This window comes from Perissodus microlepis, chromosome 23 (assembly GCF_051167445.1).
Source record: "Perissodus microlepis isolate ML-2025 ecotype Zambia chromosome 23, ASM5116744v1, whole genome shotgun sequence".
Classification (NCBI taxonomy): Eukaryota; Metazoa; Chordata; class Actinopteri; order Cichliformes; family Cichlidae; genus Perissodus; species Perissodus microlepis.
In genome coordinates this window covers 1278991-1299951 of record NC_140482.1, presented here as the reverse complement: position 1 = coordinate 1299951, position 20961 = coordinate 1278991, and the positions used below count along the sequence as shown (strand labels likewise).

The following is a 20961-nucleotide window of genomic DNA, read 5'->3' as shown; positions in this document are numbered from 1 at the left end:
AGGTGCTGGAAACACTCAAAGATTTTGATTCATATTCACATGACAGCATCACACAGTTGCTGTAGATTTGTTGGCTGCACACCCTCCTGTTCCAGTTTACCGAACTGAGACTGGTGGTGACTGTGGAGGCCGTTTGAGTCCAGTGAACTCCAGTTTGAGGGTTATTGTGCATAATCCTGCTGGAAGAAACCGTGAGAAGATGAATGGACGTGGTCAGCAAACACACTCAGGCAGGTTGTTCGGTTTAAACGATGCTCGAGGGGCTCAAAGTGTGCCAAGGAAATATCCCCCACACCGTTACACCACCAGGAGAGGGAGCTGTTCTGATTCTACCTTCTGAATATTACAGCAGAAATCAAGACTCATCAGACCAGGCAACGTTTTCTAGTCTTCTAATATCCAACTTTGGTGGACCTGTATGAACTGTAGCTTTAGGTTGCTGTTGTTAGACAGGAGTGACTCGCAGTGTGGTCTTCTGCTGCTGTAGCACATCTGTATCAAGGTTCAATGCATTTTACACTCAGACGCTCTTCTGCATACCTCAGCTGTGAAATTATTTGAGTTATTGTTGCCTTCCTGTCATCTCAAAGCAGTCTGGCCTTTCTCCTCTCACCTCTGGCGTCAACAAGACGTTTTCTCCCAGAGAACTGCCGCTCACTGGAGATTCTCTCTTTCACACCATTCTGGTGGCTGTGTGGGAAAATCTCAGTAGATCAGCAGTTTGTGAAACACTTAAATCACCTTCCTTCCCCATTCTGATTCTCAGTTTGACCTTCAGCAGGTCTTGATGTGTCTACATAAATAAATGAGGTGAGTTGCTGCCATGTGATTGGCTGATTACATATTTGAGTTAAAGAACAATTGAACAGTACTTGTAAACCTGCACAAATACACAGTTCATGTTAAAGCACGGAACCTCTTACTTAGAAAGATAAAAAAATAAATAATCTCTGTCTTATCTTTATCTCAGAGGCCCTTTGACTTGTTTCTGTCTAAAAGGAGGTCACACCTTTAACTGTTCCCGAATTAGGATCCTATCATATCTGGACTTAACCTCTGCGGGCTGCAGTCAGTACTCGCAGAGTCCTGTGCGAGACCCCGTTTACAGCCCGACTATGTGAATGCACGCAGAAAAGCTGAATTGTTGCTAGGTGATTGAAGAAAGTTTAAAGGCTGCATTTTTGGCAAATGCACTTACATACATTGTTCTTAACACAGAGTTTTTACTGCAGTCTGCCTAAACAGAGAGCTTTCAGTATCAAAGCTCTTGCTTGTGAGGTGGGAGGAAAAGAAGAAGACCACAGAGAAGATCCATGGATGTATTGAAGGAGGTCGTAATGAGAGGTGGGGTGACAGGATAGGGAGGAGGCATGTCTGATGACCCTTCAGAGAGGCCTGACTTCCTAATCAAAGCCTCTGAATATGCCCTCTGTGGAGGAAATGTATTTCTGCAGTTTAATCAGAGTCTTGATAAAGACGTCCAGGGAGTCTCTGGGGAGGTCAAAGGTCACAATTTAGTATAGAACTCCCTAGCGTATGGTTGGATTTCCCACTTAAAGGCAGATCCTTTGGAGAAACTCCTCTTGAATCCAATTTAATCTACAAATTAATCACAATGGAAATGCAAAAAGAGGGAGACGCACAGCTCAAATGAAGCTGCCACCAGGTGGAGCCCAGCACGCATGAAAGTGCAGTCAGTGGCACGTGGAAGTCATATCAGGAAGGACGCAGTTTTTTAACAATTTTCCACAGGTCAGGCCTTCAGAGAGCGATTTCCAGATCACACTGAGCGAACGCAAAAGAGCGACTCAGTCAGAGCGTGCTGATGTTGCACTCAGTGCAGTGGCATCATGTTATGAAACTAGAGGAGTGGAGTGTACCATTCAGCTCAGTGGGGATTTCACAGTAAAAACACAGACACAAAAAGCAGAAATCCACATCTTTCCATTCCTTTCATCTGTCACGTAATAATAATAATACTAAGAGCTTACTTCAAGAGGTGGTGGTGGTGTGTGTGTGTGTGTGTGTGTGTGTGTGTGTGTGTGGGGATGGAGCATTCAGAGCTTTCCTCCAGCAGGGGGCAACGGAGGACGGTCTGGGGGAGCGGTGATGTCAGATGTCATTAGCATATTTCTGAGTATATCTAACGCTTGCGCAAAGACGCGCCACTACTGCTGCAACAGCGCGCCGAGCACAACCTTTCCAGACATCAGCCGACACATCGGTGAGTAAACAGCTGCTCGGCATCTCATGCTGCTTTTCTTTTTTGTGATCAGCCTCTTTGTGCTTCACCGTGTGCAGCTGGGAGAGCTGAGACTGTCGGAGTCGATGCGGGTAAATGCGCAGTGGAGTGGATGTTGTGCCAAAAGTGATGCCACAGCAAAAAAAGAAAGAAAAAGGAGACAGAAGATGATTAGATTTTTCCCTCTTTTCTTTCTGTCCTTGAGTTAAGAGGGTTGCAGGTTTTTCTAAGCTCCCATCAGAGTGTAAATGTGACAGCAGGGTGGGCGTGTGTGCAGCGTCTTTGTCTCAAGCATATCAGCCCTTTTCCTTTGTTGCTCTGTGTGTGTGTGTGTGTGTCTGTCTGTGTGTGTGTGTGAGGGAGAGAGAGAGTCAGAGAGGGAGCCCTGCACCCACCTGGTTCCCTTCATAAAACCACGCATTTAGATATTTTCCCTCGTGGGTTTGTTCGAGCAAATGTTTAGGGTGGAGGTTTAAAAAAAAAAAATTTTTTTTAACGAGCTGGGTGAAGCAGCTGAACGCCAATCAGGGCGGTGGTTCCTTGAAGATTGCGCACCAAAGGGAGAAGTACGTAACAAGTGAATTTTGCGGATGTTGTGCGCAGTTTCCATGCTAGTGGACGCTCATAAATCCATATTTTCCAACATTTTACAGTTTTTATTCACTCAGCGTCATATTTTAAATAATGCGCACAAGTTGGCTCCCCCCCCCTTTTTTCTTCTCTCCCTCATATTTCTCCTCGCTGTGCCCAGCATGGGAACTCCTATTGTTATGTAAATGCGCGCTGAACGCCTTGGACGGGCTTCATTGTCTTCCCCCCTCCCTGTGTGCAACATCCCGGGGTTGTGTGTGTGCACTTTTTGTGTGCGCGTGTTGGGTAACGGGATGGATGGCAGGCAGTCAAATCAGGCAGGGCTGAGCCGCAGGCGAACAAAAGAAGGCGGACTCATCGGCGGCACATTCGAGGGAAAAAGTAGTCTGCGGTTGCGCAGTCAACTTCATCTCGAGCCGTCGATTTCTGGTGGCTGAGATTTTTAGGCAACGCCCTTCGACTGATTAAAAATGTCAGCTCGGTCCACATGCTCGGTGCTTTCTGCCCTTTCCAGAAATAAAATAAAAGTCATTGACATGTCAGATTTGATGTGCCGTGTATATTTAGTGTTTTGTTTTTTGTTGCACAACTTTGCGTGGTGAGGCGGGAGGAATAATATTAATCATCTCCCTGGTTGTTCCTTCCATCTTTTCTCAGACTAACTGCAACAATGAGCGACAAGCCCGACCTTGCAGAGGTGGAGAAGTTCGACAAGTCCAAGCTGAAGAAGACAGAGACGCAGGAGAAGAATCCCCTGCCTACAAAAGAAAGTTGGTGTCCTCGTTTCTTCTGGATTCCTCTTTTTTGCACGATTCTTTTCGTATCATTCCTTACCCCTCCTTCTTTCCTCTCTCCTCTCCTTCACAGCCATCGAACAGGAGAAGCAAGCGACGTCGTGAAGCCCCCACCTCCCGTCATGCACTGTACACCCCTCACCCCTCCTCCTGCATTGCCTTGTTTTCAGTCACTTCTTTTTAGCTGTATAACTCTGTAACCGAAATTATGAAACGATAACCAAGCTGCACAGCCTGTGGATGGATGATGCCTTCGCCAGAGCGCCCACCCCGACCCCCACCCCTTTACTACTGTCACCTTTAACCACCGTCATGCTCGTCCTTCCGTCAGGGAAGAGATGAGGAAGATTTCTCTGAGGCAGAGAGGGAAGGGAGGGGACTGCAGAAGATGGTCCGTGAATGTGCACGTCTCTCTTTTTAACACCGCCTTGACCACCAAGATCGACGTGCAGTGTCAAGAGGGCGAGAGTGAGAGGCCTGAGGGATGGGGCGTGGCCTGCGACCCACCAACCACCACCCAACTTTCTGTGTGGCTGCTTTTGCGCCAAAGCTGAGGCGTCAAGCTTTTTTTGGTTTTGTTTTTGTTGTTTTTCTAATTTTCGGAAATGCACAACTTCGTCTGTACGCTGGCCAAAATGTACCCCCCCCTCCCCACAACCTGGAAAAAGAAACTGATACTGTTGTTTCAGTGTTTTCTTTTTTTTCTTTTGTATGTACACAAGGATTTAAGAAAGTGTAACGGATGCCATCTAGATTCTGGGAGATGCGGTGAAAATGTAACGTGCTTTGGCCCTTTTTTGTTTGTTTTGTGGAGTGATTCAGGATGGCTTTTGTGTTGTCTCTGAATTGTTTCAAATGAGAGAAAAGGAAAAAAAATGATTCTGCCAATCGATTCCATGTGTTTGCTTTGAACCGTAGAGCGAAATTCTTTTGGAGTTTTGTATATTCCCAGCAGTCATGTTACTCTGCCACAAACCATTACCAGAAATGGAAAGAAAAAAAAGCAGTGAAATGTTGTAATAAAAAAATTTGTTACTAAAGAGGTGTCCTGCGAGAGTGTTTATCTGCACATTTAAATGTCCCAGTCCCCCACCCCCTCTGCTGCATGCTCTATCACAATCCTCACACTTGAAGGTACAATTAGCAGGAATTTAAATTGGCTCCAGCTTACAGTTCAAGTCTTAGTCTAACCTACTTTCCACACTACCTCACTCTTACCATCCTATAGGCTTACTTAACGGATGAGGCACCATTGAAAGGCTTAAATGTCTTCCACGGCAGGGATTTACCAGCACAGGAGATGAGGGTTTTTTTGTTTTTAAATGTTGTGTATGTGTCGAGGTGGCAGAAGGGAAATGAAAGTTGTTAAACCACCTGTCATGAGTCTTTCCTCTAGAGGAAGCTGTGAACACCACTGTCAGCTCGAATTACACTTTAAAAGCCTGAGCTGTGGAGCAAATAATCTCAAGTTCAGGAAGTAGAGTAGACCAGCTGAGGAACTGATTGTGTAGGGCCCTCTAAAAGCTACAGGTCTGATTTGATGCAGCATGAACATGCTATACTGAATGAAAGGGGAGAATAAGGGTGTACCTATAACAGGTTAGCTATTAGCTGGGTTGGTGCACTGGTGAGCGGTGGCTTATTGGGACAGGATGGCCGTGACCCAGCAGGAGATTTGCTCAGCCCTTCACCCTAAACTGCATTAATCCTAATTTAGCCACCGCCTACACAGCCTTACTGTTATTACCATGACATCTGTAAGACTTCCCGTCAGCAGCATGCGTGCAGAGAACCTGCTGCATTTGTAAAGGTGGACATAATTCACGAGAGACCTTTTATTCAGGCTCTGGAGGAGCAGAGCCCTCATTGGCTTGCTTAGCACGGGCGTAGCGATGAATGCCTGAACTATCAGCTAATGAATTCTGCAAGTAAGTCAGATGAGTCTTTGCTGCAGGACTGACTCTGTGTATTTCCCCGGGGTGGGGGCTCGCAATCACTAAAGACAAATGCAAAGAGGAGACATCATCATCATCATCGTCAGAGTTTGCCTCTTCTCAGGCCGAAGACGGGCTTGATCTCGGGCCATATAACAGTCCGAAGATCTTACGTGCTAGTGTAAGTGGATTAGTGTTAAGTCAGAGGCTATTAATAAGGTATTAATCTGCATTGAGGAGGAGGGGTAGGGCGCGAGGGTTAGTGGCTATGGCAGGGAGAGCGGGCCCGGTCTTCACTCGGATGGGATTACAGCCGCCTGCGGTTCAACAGCATGCTGTGCGCCTCCACTCGGGCCTGCATCAGGACCCCCGGAGAAAGTGACGGAGAATCGGGGTGGAGTCGCTGCTGTCTAGGGAAGAAGGGGAAAGGGGAGATTTGAGGGGAGGGGTGCGTCAGATGTGTCAGCACTGTGAGCTCGTTGGGAACCTATGGGTGTCCTGCCTGGTAACCCATGGCAACAGCTGCTGCTGAGTCACGTCCTGGGGGTTGGGCGGTTGGATGCTTGTTGTCCTCGCGGAGAGCTTTTCTCCCTGGCACGCACTCGACATCAAACCTGTCCTCCTGGCGTGTTTTCAACACTTGGGAGATTATGAACGCGTCGGGTTCTGCTGTGCTGTTTCTGTTCAGACGTTTTCAACCATCTGGCCTTGCAGCACGGTGACTCAAACTAAAGACATGTCTTTGAAACTGGCCTAATTAACAGAGGGAAGTGATTGATTAACGGCTGCTCAGTGGACGTGCTCCATAGTTGCAACTCTGTTAGCAGGCTGTTCGTCCCCCTACACTTAGCAGTAACTAATGGACACACGGTTACTGGATGTGACTTGTTTGTGGCCACAAATAGGGCGGCAGTTTTTAAACGGCTGGATGGATTGCATGTAAATTTGCACAAGACGTTAACAGTCCTCAGTTAAGGCGGGAGTGCCTTAATGGACCAACCATTGCAATAGCATGCAGGAAGAGATAACGGTCTATAAGTCACAGGTCTGTCGGCCAGAAATCTGTGCTTCGTATCCTGTTTAGAGCATTTTGTTTTGCACTTTGTTTTTACTTTCACTTTAACTTGCTGGTTAAATGAAGGCCCCAGAAATTTCTTGGTTACACTAAAGGTCATTATACACAGCGTGCTGCCAAAGAGCAATGCAAGATTCACAATTTTTCCGATCTGAACTTGTTGTGTGACATGTACGTACACCAAACGTGTTGTGCTTTATGGAAAATTCATTCTTAAAAAACACACTGAAAAATTATACAGTTGACATCAAGCAGTGATGAGCTGGTCCAAGAGATGTTCTGGATTCATCCAATTCTCACCAGCAGACAGCACACAGGGAGAATTTCATACATGATCCAGGAGCTGGCTTTCGTACATATTTCAGGACGTCAGTGGGGCAGTTTGAACCACATCGGAGGAGGCAGAGAAATAATTTCAGAGAGCTGATTGACCCAGAGCAGCATTTAGTTGTGTGTCTGGAGTAAAATAGGATTATTTTGGTATACACTCAGTACTGGTACACATTTTACGCTACAGCGTACCTGTTGCCTGATGCAGTGGTCTGATTGGTCTGGTCTATTTATTTGCAGGTAAAAATACAGCTTGATCCAAAAAAAACCCACAAATACTCAAATTCGTCCAGTGAAATCACGCGGTCAGTATGAGTGGCTGCATTAAGAGTAGTTGAGTCAGAAAACAAATTTTAATATAATATTGGCACAGATTCCCCCCCCAAACATAAAAATTGTGCATCGTGTGGTTTAAAAGATTTTCCCTTCACAACATTGCACGTTGAAAACTGATGCCGTTCTAAGCGAGATGGCACGAGGTCATTTACAAGCATCTGCATGCGGCAAATTGAGTAAAAGCTGTCTCAACACGCTGTGCAGTGGCACCAACTCTAAAAGACACATTTTGCACATCAGCGAGACACCGACAGCTTTGACAAAACATCGATATTTGGCATCCTGGAAATGAGTTTACTTTCCCTGTTATGACACCGGCATCTGCTGCACAGCACAATGGATTAGCTCTTATTCCCCCAAAAATCCAGATCCAATGTCCCCCATAGCAGGTAACAAAGAAACGAAGAGCCACGTATTACTGCAGCACCTTCACCGAGATCTGCAGGTACAGCTAGGTTTTCCACTGAGCCGACTGAGTCAAACACGGGGTCTGCTGTGGATTTCCATGGCAACTACCCACCCAGGAGCTATATATTCTATAGTGGGGCGAGGTGTGCCTGCAGTGGCTCTCACGTTAACACCTGATTGTTATCATTAATAATATCTGCTGTGTCTTCAGCTGTTACTGCTGCGGAGGGGGCTAAACAGGAAAAACACATTCTGTGAGCGTCATGATCATGGTTTCCTGTCCAAAGCGTATCTCTCTGTACTATCTGTGGTGTCATTGTTGTGTGCTGGCTTTACCTCCAGAAGTAAAAACACATACATGAAGACAATGGCTAATATATAGCATGTGTCCCTTCTCTGCTTCTGCGACTTAAAGGTCACTGAATGCAATCACTCCCCACAGGGTTTTTTTTTTTTAAAGTCCAGCATGTGGTAGTGTTGAGGCTACCAGGCTAGCTCATAGTATGTGACTCCAGAGTGTAATTTAATACAGCTAGCAAAGTGCCCGGGGACTCCCACATGGTCATATGGATGAAACTAAAGCCGATGGAATCCTGAAAACAAATGAGAAGTAATATGAAAACTTTATTGGTTTATTTGATTTTCTGGCCATGCTCGTAACAGTAAACCAAACGACACAGCATTCACACATGAAATCAAACAAGACTTTATTTTCTTAGCTGGTTATAATGTGGAGAAAATATCCTTAAATTAGCGATCTGCAGGGAGGCGACAGAATTACTCTTGTGATGATGTTTTTATGAGACAATGAATGCTGGATTTTGTTACCCAGTAAAACAAATCACCAAATGGGATGATGATACATGGCTTTGTCTGGACAGCGCCGATGCACTAATGGTCAACTTAATATTTTATTAATAAAGATTAGACTAGGAAAATGGTTTCCTTTTTTAAAAGGGCTTCTTGCATTTTTCATAGCGGGGTGGGCGTGGTCTACTGTGGGATGTTTTGTCATCAAGGGCTGCACATTTACAACCCGACATGGCTCAACCACAGAAATTAAGAAGAAATCAAAGAAAAAAGAAGTGTTATTGATAGGAACAAAGAGATGCACATGACACCGTCCTGCACTGCTGTGCTGCAATTTTGAATGCACTGTAACAATCGATGTAAAATCAAAAACACTGCATGCTCATTGGCTAACAATTTATGAATGAAAAGTTGTTAGCCAGTGAGGACTCCCGATGATAATCCTGAAACTAGAGATGAGGCCCATAATATCATCAGGAAGCTTTTTACTGAGCACACAGAGTAAGAGAGCCAAGGACCTTTTCCTCATAGGCTTTCTTTACAACCAGAAGTAACCAGAGGAGTCGCCCTCTGTTGGCCAATAAAAAGAATGCAGGTGTAAGGTACGTCTGTGGTTGCTTCGTCAGTCTTTAAGCTCTCTCTATGCAATGGTAATATTTCTGTTTGGGCCTTGGTAGATAAAACAGGCTTTTCTCTAGTCCTAATGTTAGGCCCCAGTGACACAGGCCTAGAAACCGGCTTGGCAACCATTTGGCAACCGGTGGTTGTTTATTCTCTGACTGGTTGGTGAGTGGTCACTAGCAGTGGTTGTGAAAGCATTGCTAGGGACTGGTCAGTGACTCCCCCAGTAACCACCAGTTGTTAGAGAAAAGTATGTATTCCATGACCAGTTGGCAAGTGTTTGCTGGAGGTTGTTATATTAGTCATAAAGAGGTGTATAGTGCTGCACCTCCTTGTGATTTCTTTTGATGCTTGCAGATTGGATGCCAGTAGTTTGCATGCATTCTGCAAACACTCGCAAACTAGCCAAGCAGAAGCAAAACTGTGAAAAGTGCCACGCAAACTGGAAGACGGGGAGCATTTGCCTTCAGCCTGGCACCATTTAAAATGCGTCAGTTGCAATGATAATGCATGTTTACTTTGATGGTAAATGCCCCGTGTTTCTGGTTTCACTATGGCTTGGCAAGAAGTGGCGAGTGATTTGCAGAACAAAGGAATCACAAGGAGGTTTTTGGTATCTTTGTGACTGATTGCACCTAGTGACAGCCAGGCACAACTGTCAAAATGGTCACTGAATGCACATTTTTCCTCTAGCCCTTAGCTGTCCAAGATATCAGCTTAGAACATAACAACATACGTAGCTCCTCACTAGCAAAACCTTGCTACTGGAAATGTAATCAGGTTTTGTTTTTGTCCGTATAAGGAGGCTGTGTTGGGGTATCGTGCTGGAAGGTGCTTTTTCGTCGACACTGCAGTGATTAGTGGACTCCATTTTTAAGGTAGTGATAGTTGGCACAGTTTACTGTTTCAGTAAACTGTGCAGCTCAGCGGAAGAGAGAAACTAAGGCAGGGCACACCCTTCAGATTTTCCTGGAAAATTAACCCCGAGTCTGTGACTAGAAATCAGTTTACAGACATTTTTAAGGAACAGAGTGTTCAGATGGTCTGTTCTGTCTGTGCTACTCCCGAAAGTTACTCTTATACAAGGAGGCCTACATAAAATATTCTTTTGAAATATTTCAAGCAGGCGTCAAAACCTTTTTTTTTTGTTTTTTTTTACCAGTCATGTCCTCTTTGTGCAATGTGTTTACAGATAAGTGATGTTCTGCATCCGGGGTTTATAGGAAAGCAGGAACTAACTGTTTTATAGCATTTTTCTGAACAAAGACACAGAGTGTTGTAAAAAAAAGTCTAGTAAAACACACATGACACTGTAAAAAAGAGCACACATGTTCTCTTCCCCATAAAGCCAGAGTTAGCGCTCTTGTTGCACAAAATCATAATTACATCAGAGCCCATGGATTGGCAACAGACCGTTAAACAGTTGTACGGGACCCTAATTACACCATCACACTGATGCATAAAAGCACAGCCACACTGAGCGGGCGTGGGCCCATATCACAGAGTGCATCAGGCAGCTCTGCCTGTCTATAGCTTGGGTTGATTATTCCAGACATGCTCTATTAGCCTGGCCCCAGGTGGGGCCTCGATCAATGGTGTCTAAATGATGTTGACGCTCTCCATTGCTTGTGAATGCATTAGCCCTAGCATTGTGGAGAATCTATGTAGAGCTCAGTGCAGCACATCACAGAGTGTCAAACTGACTCACTGTGACTTTATGAGGCCCTCCTGTAAATATAATTTCTCATGTGACAACCACAAGTGAGTGCGAATAAAAGCTGGTCCTGCAGGTTACATATAGCCATGCATGCATGTGTGAGTGCATGCATGCGACGAACACATGATCGCACGAAGAGATGTGTTGGTGAGTCACCTTGGTGCACTTGTGAAGTGTAAACAGGGAGAAGCTCTCAGCGACTGCTCTCCTGAGGGCTTACACAGTGCGACAGCCGTGACATTTCCTCAGAGCGCAGAGGCTGTGGCTGCCACGCTGCAGACGCAACACTTCCTCCCTCGCCACGGGCACAGATCTGGGGCACTCTCTGCATCTCCTCTTCCTCCTCCCCGAAGCAGACACCTGACACTTTTGGTTTCTCTTTTGCAAAAGAGCACAGAGAAATGTTCTGCATTTGATAACTGTGACTCGGTCTACGGTGCTGTTCTGTTTTTTCACTTATCTGAAAAATTTTCAATTTACATAAAATGTTGCAATTTTTACTGTCTCTAACTTTTTAAACCCAAGGAATGCATTTGCAGCAAAAGGGCACATCTGAAATAATCCCTGATGAAATTTGAAACGACACAGACCGTGGCACCCTGAGACTCTCCGAGGCCAAGCTCATCGCTAGGAGAATGTTGATCATCAGCGTTAATTACCCTCTTAATCCCAGAAGAGATCTGCTTAATTACTGGCCCTTTGCAACTAACAAGCTTTACATGTCATGCCCTTATTTGGGTTTTATTAATCAGCAAGAGACCAAAATGAAGCAGCACAGCACAGGAGGCTCAGGAAACCACCTTTCGAAGAAAGAAAGCATCTGCCTGGCTTCACATGCTCACTACCAGTTCTTGTTGTGCTTTTTATAATAGAATCAAGGTTTTACCAGTTGAACCACATGCAGACTGTACACAAGCTTTGGAGCTTGATGGCTGTTGCTGAAATCAAATATTCCTTAAGGGTGAAAAAGAACAAGTTTGTGCAACCATGTTTGAAGACAAAAAATGTTTTATGCATGAGTGAACAGCTATTCCTGCCAGTATGATGAGTCACAGAAAAAAGGCGAAATGATGGGAATGACAGCAATCATTTTTACCCAACATTATTACTGGTATTTGTGCAGGACTCCCTGCTGACCACCACATATGTGATCCATCTGTGTACAAGGGTTGATTGCAAAATTGTGTCACTTTTAGTGCAACTATTTTTAGAGCTTTTCTAGAAGTACTATCCTGACCACTTGTGTCCTCTACGATACTTGTTGGATGCATAGGATGTATAAACCAGTGTAATATGACTCAGTGCTTAGTCAAGCCTCAAGGTGAGCATTTTATACTTTGCCAGCTGGTGTTTTGAAATCAGATGTGTTGCAGGAGAGGCGGATAAGGTTCCTAAAAGATTGACAGTACACACATTCACAAAGTTTACACAAAATAACCCAACAGTAACCAGACTTTAAATCATATTTGTAGAAATCAGAAGTTTTCAAAAGCTTGGCAAAAAAGGTTAGTCTTCAGCTTAAGATAAGATCACTAAATCATTTTGGATCTGGAAACCATCTTTCATACTTCCTACGGTTGGATCTCCTCCTCTGTGAAATTAGCAACCCTCCACCTTTAGTCAGCCTCAGTCTCAGGGGTTTGCACCAGAAACCACCTTTTAATTACTTGGTCACCCATAATTTGCATAAAATGATGGCGACTTGTCTGCAAACATTCAACATTTACTCTCTGAGTGGTAGTGAAACTGGAAAAAGTGCAAAGCAAACCAGAAAAAGAGAAGTAAATGTAAATGTTGTGCCTTTGCACTCCAGCTGACATGTTAAAAAAAGTGCAGGTTTCACTACAACTTGGAGAGTAGTTGGCAAGTGTTTGCAGACAAGTTGCCATCTTCCATGCAAACTACAGGTGACTGTGGCAACCTGTTAGCAACCAAAACAAGTAGGTTTTCAGTACTAATTTCACCTTGCCACCACTGTGAACCTCCAGGAACCACACCAACTAGCTGGAGAATGCACATTTGTCTCTTGTGACCAGTAGTTGCCCAGTGTAACTGGGCCCTTGTTCACGTTACTCTACAACACCACACGTCCACAATAATGGCCAAGTTAATGTCATGTGATTAACGGTGTGTGATTCCAAAACCTAAATACACCTAGACGCCTTTTGCAACCAAAGAATTGCCCCCTGCTGGCAACTAAGAAGAATGCAGCCTTAAGGCACTAACGCATTGGGTCCATTTTTAAGACAAGTGTGCACTTTGTCCATCTTTTATGTGGTCTCTGGTTCGATCTCTTCTGCGAGTGTTACAAGGACTAAAATCTAGCAAGTGCGACTAACGCCAAGTAAAGTGTTGGTGTAGCCAACAAACCCATGTGCCAGCGCACCTGAAACTAGTTAGGGCTTTTGATTTTTATTTGTAGATGTTTGACTTGGAAGTCTTTTGTTGCCTTGAGCTATTATCTTAAGACCCAGATAAGCCTTGGAAAAAAAAAAAAAGAGAGCGATTAGATAAGTTTCCTCAAGCACTGCCACCTGTGTACGCCTCCACCTAAAACATCTGGAGATCAAACCTATTTATTGTTAAATTCTTCTCTCGCTCCAGCTGAACATGATGCTGAAATGCCCGAGGACTCCGTTTTCAGCCCACAGTGTATGTGTGGCACAAATGCTGATTGATGATTCAGTTTTAGAAAGGCATGCTGCAGCTTTTCACACTGTCCTGATTCAAACTGTGCGACTGAATAAAGCTACTCTTCTCCTGCTGTAATTAAGAGAAGTTCCTGGCCTTTTGCCTCATGCTGCCACTTACACATTAAACCTGGCATGAATGGTATCTCTCAGTAGAGGTGCCAGTGTTGGTCAATTTGTGCCCGTGTTATCAGGGTGGGGCTGCACTGATAATTTAATCTGTCTGGGCCTGTGTGTGTGTGTCTCGTTCAATCTTGCAACAGTACATCTCAGTTGTTCTTGCCTGAAGGAACGTTTATTATTGTGCACATGAGTACAGGAGAGGGATGAATAATGTGCTGTTCATTAACTTTGTTTTGACGCTCCAAGGTTTATGGCATGCACATATTGCTCTCCTTGACATAGCATTCAAGACTGCCTAACCCACTTCAAGGCGTCTCAGGCCTCCTCCGGGTGTTACATCATATGGAGTGTGTGACATGAGACTTGCAGAGTTGCTCAAACAATGTTGCTCAAAGGCTGTATTGTGCAACACAAAGCCAGGGTCTGAAATTCACACAAACGATCGATCTCAATATGTTTTAATCGAGGGCTCTCTCACGCAGACTCTGATTGAATCTCAGGGTGATAGCACCAGCTCCACACCTGTAATCCACTTAACGTATCTTGCAGTTGCTTGTCACAGTGTTTCGTTTTTATTTCCCTTTCTGAGGTCATTTAAGTGGTGATAACAGCTGCTTTGCAGTGAGTCACTCTGGGCCAAGGTCGCCATTAAGCCGTGTCAACAACAGCAAGGCCCAGCATATTTGACGTACAAGGTAAGACAACAAGGAAGCTGGAGCCCTGCCATCATCCAAGAGAGTGCAAATCCAAAGATTAGCCCAGGTGTAAAAACTAATATTTATGGCTCGATGTTTGAAAGATATGTTCTCGTGGCGTTCATAATCTTTTAATGCAAGTGTCAGATTACATTATGATTTAAATTGCCATTTATTTTGTTTTGAAATATCTCCACATCCTGCTGATGAACATACTAACTAAAACCCTGGCTGTGTATCAATCTCCACTGAAAATAGCCCTGTTTTAGAATAATGGTCAGCTTTTTTTGTTTTGTCAATGCCAAACGATATATCTGTATTCATAAACAGCCACCAGCTAACATAGGAACGTAAATATGACATATGACATATTAAAAGAGTGAGATGAGAAAAGAAAACGATTATTTTTTGAAAAAATAACCGCAGAGAGTAAAACTTGTTCCATGTTTTGTCAGCTTCTTTCCCGTCAACCACCCGGCACTGTCAAGGACGCCGACACAGACGCAGGCTACATAAAACCTACCAGCTTCTGCGGCATCTGAGGAATTTTGATGCCGCAGCACACCACATGTTGTTTTGTCTAAACGAGGTCAACGCTCATGCTGGCAAAACACAATTGTTATTGCTAACAAATAGGTTAGTGAACATAGCCCATTGTCGCCTCCCCCATGAGGATAATATTAACATCTGAAACCTCAAGAACATGTAATAAATAGTTTTCGTGCCTTGAGGGAGAAAACAGTGCGATTTCCTAAGGCATTAGAAACAAATCTCCAGGATTGGTGCCTGACCTTTGACCCCTGCTTTGGTTCCCAACAGGGATCAACTGAGTATGAGATTCATTATCATTTCAACAGTTTACAAAACTGGATTTTGTACGTCTCAGCAACCAAACCCGCAGGCCTGCTTGCAGCCAAGATGTGCACAACTTCCTTGGCCTCCTGAATGTCCCAGCATGCCTTTCAGCGTGTGGTTGAATAAGGTCTTTTGTGTGTCTGAGTTTGGCTACACTTTACTTCCTTTCAGTAATGACTTGTGCTCACTGCTTTTTAGTTGGAAAGTTTCAGAGTAAGTTAATGTGATATATGAAACTGTACAAAAAAAAAGTTTCACCAATTTAAAATGTCAAGAGTTATTTAAAGCAGAAGTTTATACCATTTTCATATGTTGTAGTCATGCCATATGAACTAAAAAAAACAACCCTTCCCTACTCATGTCATGTTTAAATACGTTCAGCAGACAGACAGCTTATCATTTCTACATTTCTATTAACTCTTTCAGGCATCCATGTTTAAACTATTGTGCTATTTCAGCTATTTATCCAATGTTTAGCTGCTAACAGCAATTTAGCAGCCAATTCCACTGACTTATGTTGAGCTAACAGTTTTATTTTTACTGTTTGCTAACAATGTCAGCTGTTAAATCATATTTTAAGATGTTAACACAAACTATTACCTGACAGTTTATCACTTTTCATTAATCATTTTCACTATCCATTGTAGTTCTTTGTCTGTTATGTTTAGCTAATAATTCTGTTCATACTGTTAGTAATAACTTCAAGTATTAGCCATAAATTAGCAAGTTATGGTCAGGTTAACAACAGAAGATGACACATGGCACTGTTTCATTTCATTAACAAAAATTAAACCAAAATGCAAATGCAGTCATATGAAAAGCTAAGTGCACCCTTAATGCTACCATAAGAGTTAAGATGGGAAGTTGCAACCAGATATTGCTAATGAAATGAAATTGATCAACTCAGCAAGTGTGAAGACCTTTACAGTTTTGGTAGTTTGCCTGTCTGGATCGTTCATGGTAACACAATGCCAAAGAGGCAAGACTTGAGGATCAGCGTTATGGAAGCATCTGTTTGAAGGGTTATAAGGGCATTTTCAAATAATTTGAAGTAAACCATTCTACAGTCAGCAAGATTATTCACAAGTAGAAAGGATTCAAGACAGTTACCATTGTTTCCTTGAGTGGACCCCAAGGTCAGACCATGCAGTGCTCAGAGAAACTGCAAAACCCCAAAGAACATCTCTGACTCTACAGGACTCATTTAGCATGTTATATGTCAAATTTCATGACAGTAAAGTTGGAAAAAGAAAAGACTGAGCAAATATGGACTGTTTGGCAGAGTTTCCAGGAGAAAGCCTCTTCTGACTAAAAAGAACATGGCAGCATGGCATATGTCTGCAAAGCTCCATCTGAACAAAACCAAAACCTCTGGAACGACGTCCTTTGGACAGATGAGACCAAAGTGGAGATGTTTGGCTGTAAAACATAGCACCACATTTACACCTAAGCACAGCAGCAAACCTGCAAAAAAATGGCAGAAAAAAAAATAAAAAATCAACGTGCTGCAATGGGCTAGTCAAAGTCCAGACCTCAATCCAGTTAAAATATTGTGGTAGGACCAAAGAAAGATGGGCCAAAGGTCCACAATGATGTGAGAGACTTCAAGTTTTTGCTGCTAAAGGTGCATCTAGAACAGACTTGGCCAATTCCAGGCCTCGAGGGCCGGTGTCCTTCAGGTTTTAGATCTCACCCTGGATCTACACACCTGAATCAAATGACTAGTTCATTACCAGGCTTCTGAAGAACTTCAAGACATGTTGAGGAGCTAATTTAGCCATTTAAATCAGCTGTGATGGATCAAGGACACATCTAAAACCTGCAGGACACCGGCCCTCGAGGCCTGAGTTTATACACCACTGATCTAGAAGCTACAGAATAATGGGACGACTTAGTTATGAAGAATTATTGACACACTAATAGATTTTCAAAACATTTTATATCAGTGGATATGCCAGTCTACCATTGTGTCCCAATCCCATGTGGTTTGAGTCACACTGTCAAAATCTTGCAGCCTGTCTGTTTAATCTTCACTGCAAACTATTAAATATATCTTACCTAATGTGTTTAACTAGAGAGCTTTAGTGCTCCTCTCATTAGAGCCTGTTGTGAAAATGAAATCAATCTAAACAAAGGGGTAACTAATATGGAAACTGATGGTTGGGGAAATGACTGTATTCTCTCTTTCACTTCTGATACACAATGCTGCTTGTAAACTCTAGGAACCAGGGAGGAAACAGTGGACATTTTCATCTATTTTTTGCTGTTTTATCACAATAAAAACTGCAGACTACAGTCAAACCTCTTTTATTGTCAGATAAAGTAGCTCCAGTCACAGACTTAGCAGACTGAGTCACTGATATCGTGCAAGCAATGTAGGTCAACATCCAGTCAATAAAGATAATGACACCAGATTTACTTACAGTGTGTACGTTATATTCTCAATCATAAAAATACAGCCAGTTACTGTTGTTGAGGCCTGGGAGATTATATCTCTGTTTGTGTGCGCACAAACCAACACGTCAGTGTTGTCCTCATGTTTACAACAAAAGTTCAAAGTATGTGAGCTGTTCGTGTGGGGCGGTGAAGTGCTCTGTTATGTTGAGTTTTGAAGGTTCCCTCTTGACCCACTGGAGTATCTGTGCTGGTGCTTCTGCACAAGGAAGTCAAGGAGCTGATTGCTCTTCCTGTTTTTGGGTTCAAGGCTTGGGCCAAGCAGCACTCTTTTCTGCCAAGTTTCCACCATCTGTGTATCAAAGGTGAGGCCACGTTGTTCTGAGGTCTGAATTAGTGAATTATGAAGGTTTATGGCCAGAACACTTGTTTATAGTAGCAGATATTTCCAATGAAAACAAGTCATTAGGCACAACTTGAAAACAAACAATGAGCCATGAAGGGACTCGTAAGGATCTCTGAATTTTGGGGTACTGCTTCGAAATCTAAATCGTCCAAAATGCTTGCTTTAAAGATTTTAGCCGTTGTTGGGTGAATAGAATCCCAGATGCTTGAGTGCCCCTTGGTTTTAGCAGGGATAAACAGCTGGCCCCTGTGTCTTTGTTGTCTGTTCAAGCCCCCTGCTTGCATTCAGACGTGTGCCTGCACCCCCCTCCGTCCACTCCACCTCCAACGTCGTAAGTTCGACTGGACCCCTGCCCAGACGAGCACCGACTCACCCTCTTTGTCTGCAGATCTGGCGCATGAGCGGCTCTGGCAACTGGCACGGTGGGCCGAGTTCCAAACGCCACCCACGCCCCTATTGTTCCCCGTGCCCTTTTTTTTACCCCCTAAAAAACTCCCTGCTCTCAAGCGTAGGCATGCGGCCAAGACGGGTACAACAACAATCATGGTGTCAGTGCTCATGTGTAATGCGTGCGCTGCGACTGCCTCATTTGGCACAGCAGCATTGTTGTTACAACAAATTATTCGAACATCTTGAAACCAATGAGATCCCCGTTTGCAACATTATTGAATGTAATGAAACATGACATACATGTTGATCTATTTTTTTTAAAGTGTTCAAAGGCTAAAAGCCTGTTTACACTATGTTTAAACTCACTATATGACACAAAATAGTGCACACATATAACCAAAACCAAAACCACATGATGCAAAAAAAGCATCAAAAAATCCCTGGGGAAAGCCATATTTCACCACAAACAACAAGATCTAATGAGGCCTCAAATGTCAACCAAATGTCTGCAATTGTGCAACCTCATAACAACATTCCTCTCCAGAAACATTATGATAAGAGCTGAAATTTGTTCTTTTTTCCCCTTTTAACTGTAGCATGGATGAATACAGGCAATAAAAAGTGGTACACCACTTGTGCGAAGAGGTGAGAAAACACCGATATCGCCTCGTCTTCGGCAATTGCTCTCATCAGAATGTAAATGTTTAGATTGGCAGGAGAAAGCTGAGGTTTCACCCCCCCCCCATCTGTTACACAGCAGATTAGCATTCCGATGGAGTTCGGACCTCGCTGGATGAAGGCGGGGAGAAAACTGATGTGGGCTGGGAGGGAATGTCAGCTGTGAGCTCGAGCGCCCCCGCCATGCCAGGCAAATGAATTCATGAGCAAGACAAATGGTGGTCTGATAACATTTACCCCAGAGGCTTGCTTTTCTTGGGTATTTAATTTAACCAAAGCAGCCGATTGAAACTTGAGTATATCCCTAACTCAGGGATGTATATGTAAAATCGAACGGACTCCACCATTGCAGCCAAAACAATCACTAGTGGGAGCCAGTGCAGTGAATCCCCACTCAATCCAAACTTTGTTTTTATTTGATTAAGACGGAGCATTTCTCCACCCCGTGGCATTGTTATGAACATTGCTTGGCCCTCGGCTCCAATGAGAAATTTGAGACAAAGCACAAGTGGATCAACGTGAGAGATGGAGAGAAAGCTGGGTGGGGTGGGGGCGTGTTGAAAGAGGTCTGCCACAGTCCCCAAAGAATCCTCTTCTCCTTGTACATCCACCCTCCCCCAGCTTCTCCTCCTCAGAGGTCAGCACGGGGTTGCTTCCCAGAAACAAGCCCACCCTCAATCTCTGTCTTTCCCTTACAAATCCACCCAAACACAAGAGCGCTCGTAGCCCTGAGGGCAACAAAAACTGTGCGCCTGATGTAGCTGGATGGTTTACACACAGCTAAGGAATGTTTCAACTGTGTGTGAGGAGTGATACGTGTCATCTGCAGTGTGTATGGTTGAGGTCCTGTGCGAATTTGTGTGAGGTCCTGTCATCCTTTTTGTTACGGTACACAAAGCTCACTGTCAGATTGCTTACCTGTGTTAGGAAGTCGGTTGTTGGTGTGACTCAAACAACCGCATTTCTGAATTGTTTTCATTGTCAGAGTTGGTGCTCTTGTAAGCTGTTACAAACAAGCAGACAATGCTTGTTGTGGTGCTGAAAGCTTTGTGATAGCTTACAGGATTACTGCAGCTGGTAAACTAACTGCTAACTGAGCAGACTGGAGTAACACCATTTTGCTAGTCACAACAGCTCTCCGGGTCTTTTTGTATTTTGTCTGTAGAAATGTTTTGTTCTTACTCAATATTGTTTCACTGAAGAGGAAACAAAAGCTAGTTAGTGTGCTAGCTAATTAGCTTAACTGTGACCACAATGCTGATCATTCATTTTCTTTTGTTTTACCTCATTTTGACTTCAGTAAATTCATCTGTTTTAAGCCAAAATAGGACACTGGTAGTTATTTAATATAGTATTCAAATATCGCTTTAGCTCTCATATTTTCATGCTATTTCTAGCTAGTTTCTAGCTAGGTAGCACTTTTGACCAGCAATAAACGGTTACAACCTCATAACAATTTAAAGTTTTAGAAAAAATTTATATGACAGGTGTAAATATGGAGAATTAGTCAAAAGCTTCTTTGTATACACCATTGACTTTCCTCCAGTGTTTTTACTACCATACAGCCAAAAGAGCGGTAGGGGTTAGGGTTCATGTGAATTTGTAGCCACTTTTTTCAGATTACTCTAACATCATTTATATGAGCAGCAAATTCAGTGTTAATTGCACCGGTTGTATGAAAAACTACAACAAATTACAATTCAACACAGGTTTATTTCTGCCGATTTTTTCAAGTACACACAGTGGACTTTGTTGTAATGTAGTAACCTGAGAGAACAATGTAAAGAAAAATAAATCTGATTGCCTAGGGTTAAACTCACAGTTATCACCAATGTTGACTCACAAAGCAAGCTGGGTACAGAATAAAGTTGT

At 43.5% G+C, this 20961-nt stretch overlaps 1 protein-coding gene across 1 annotated transcript; it reads left to right on the top strand.

The window, feature by feature from the left end:
- Positions 1-2104: 2104 nt before the first annotated feature.
- Positions 2105-4667, top strand: LOC146360639 (thymosin beta-12). Its single transcript, XM_084921246.1, has 3 exons — positions 2105-2224; positions 3491-3603; positions 3701-4667. Exons 2-3 carry the CDS (start codon positions 3504-3506, stop codon positions 3730-3732), a joined length of 132 nt encoding a protein of 43 aa, XP_084777372.1. The 5' UTR covers positions 2105-2224; positions 3491-3503; the 3' UTR covers positions 3733-4667.
- Positions 4668-20961: the final 16294 nt, after the last annotated feature.

Coding starts and splice junctions, on each gene's coding strand:
- LOC146360639 (XM_084921246.1), top strand. CDS start 3,504: ATGAGCGACAAGCCCGACCTTGCAGAGGTGGAGAAGTTCGACAAGTCC. Junction 3,604..3,700: donor TCCCCTGCCTACAAAAGAAA/GTTGGTGTCCTC, acceptor TCTCCTTCACAG/CCATCGAACAGGAGAAGCAA.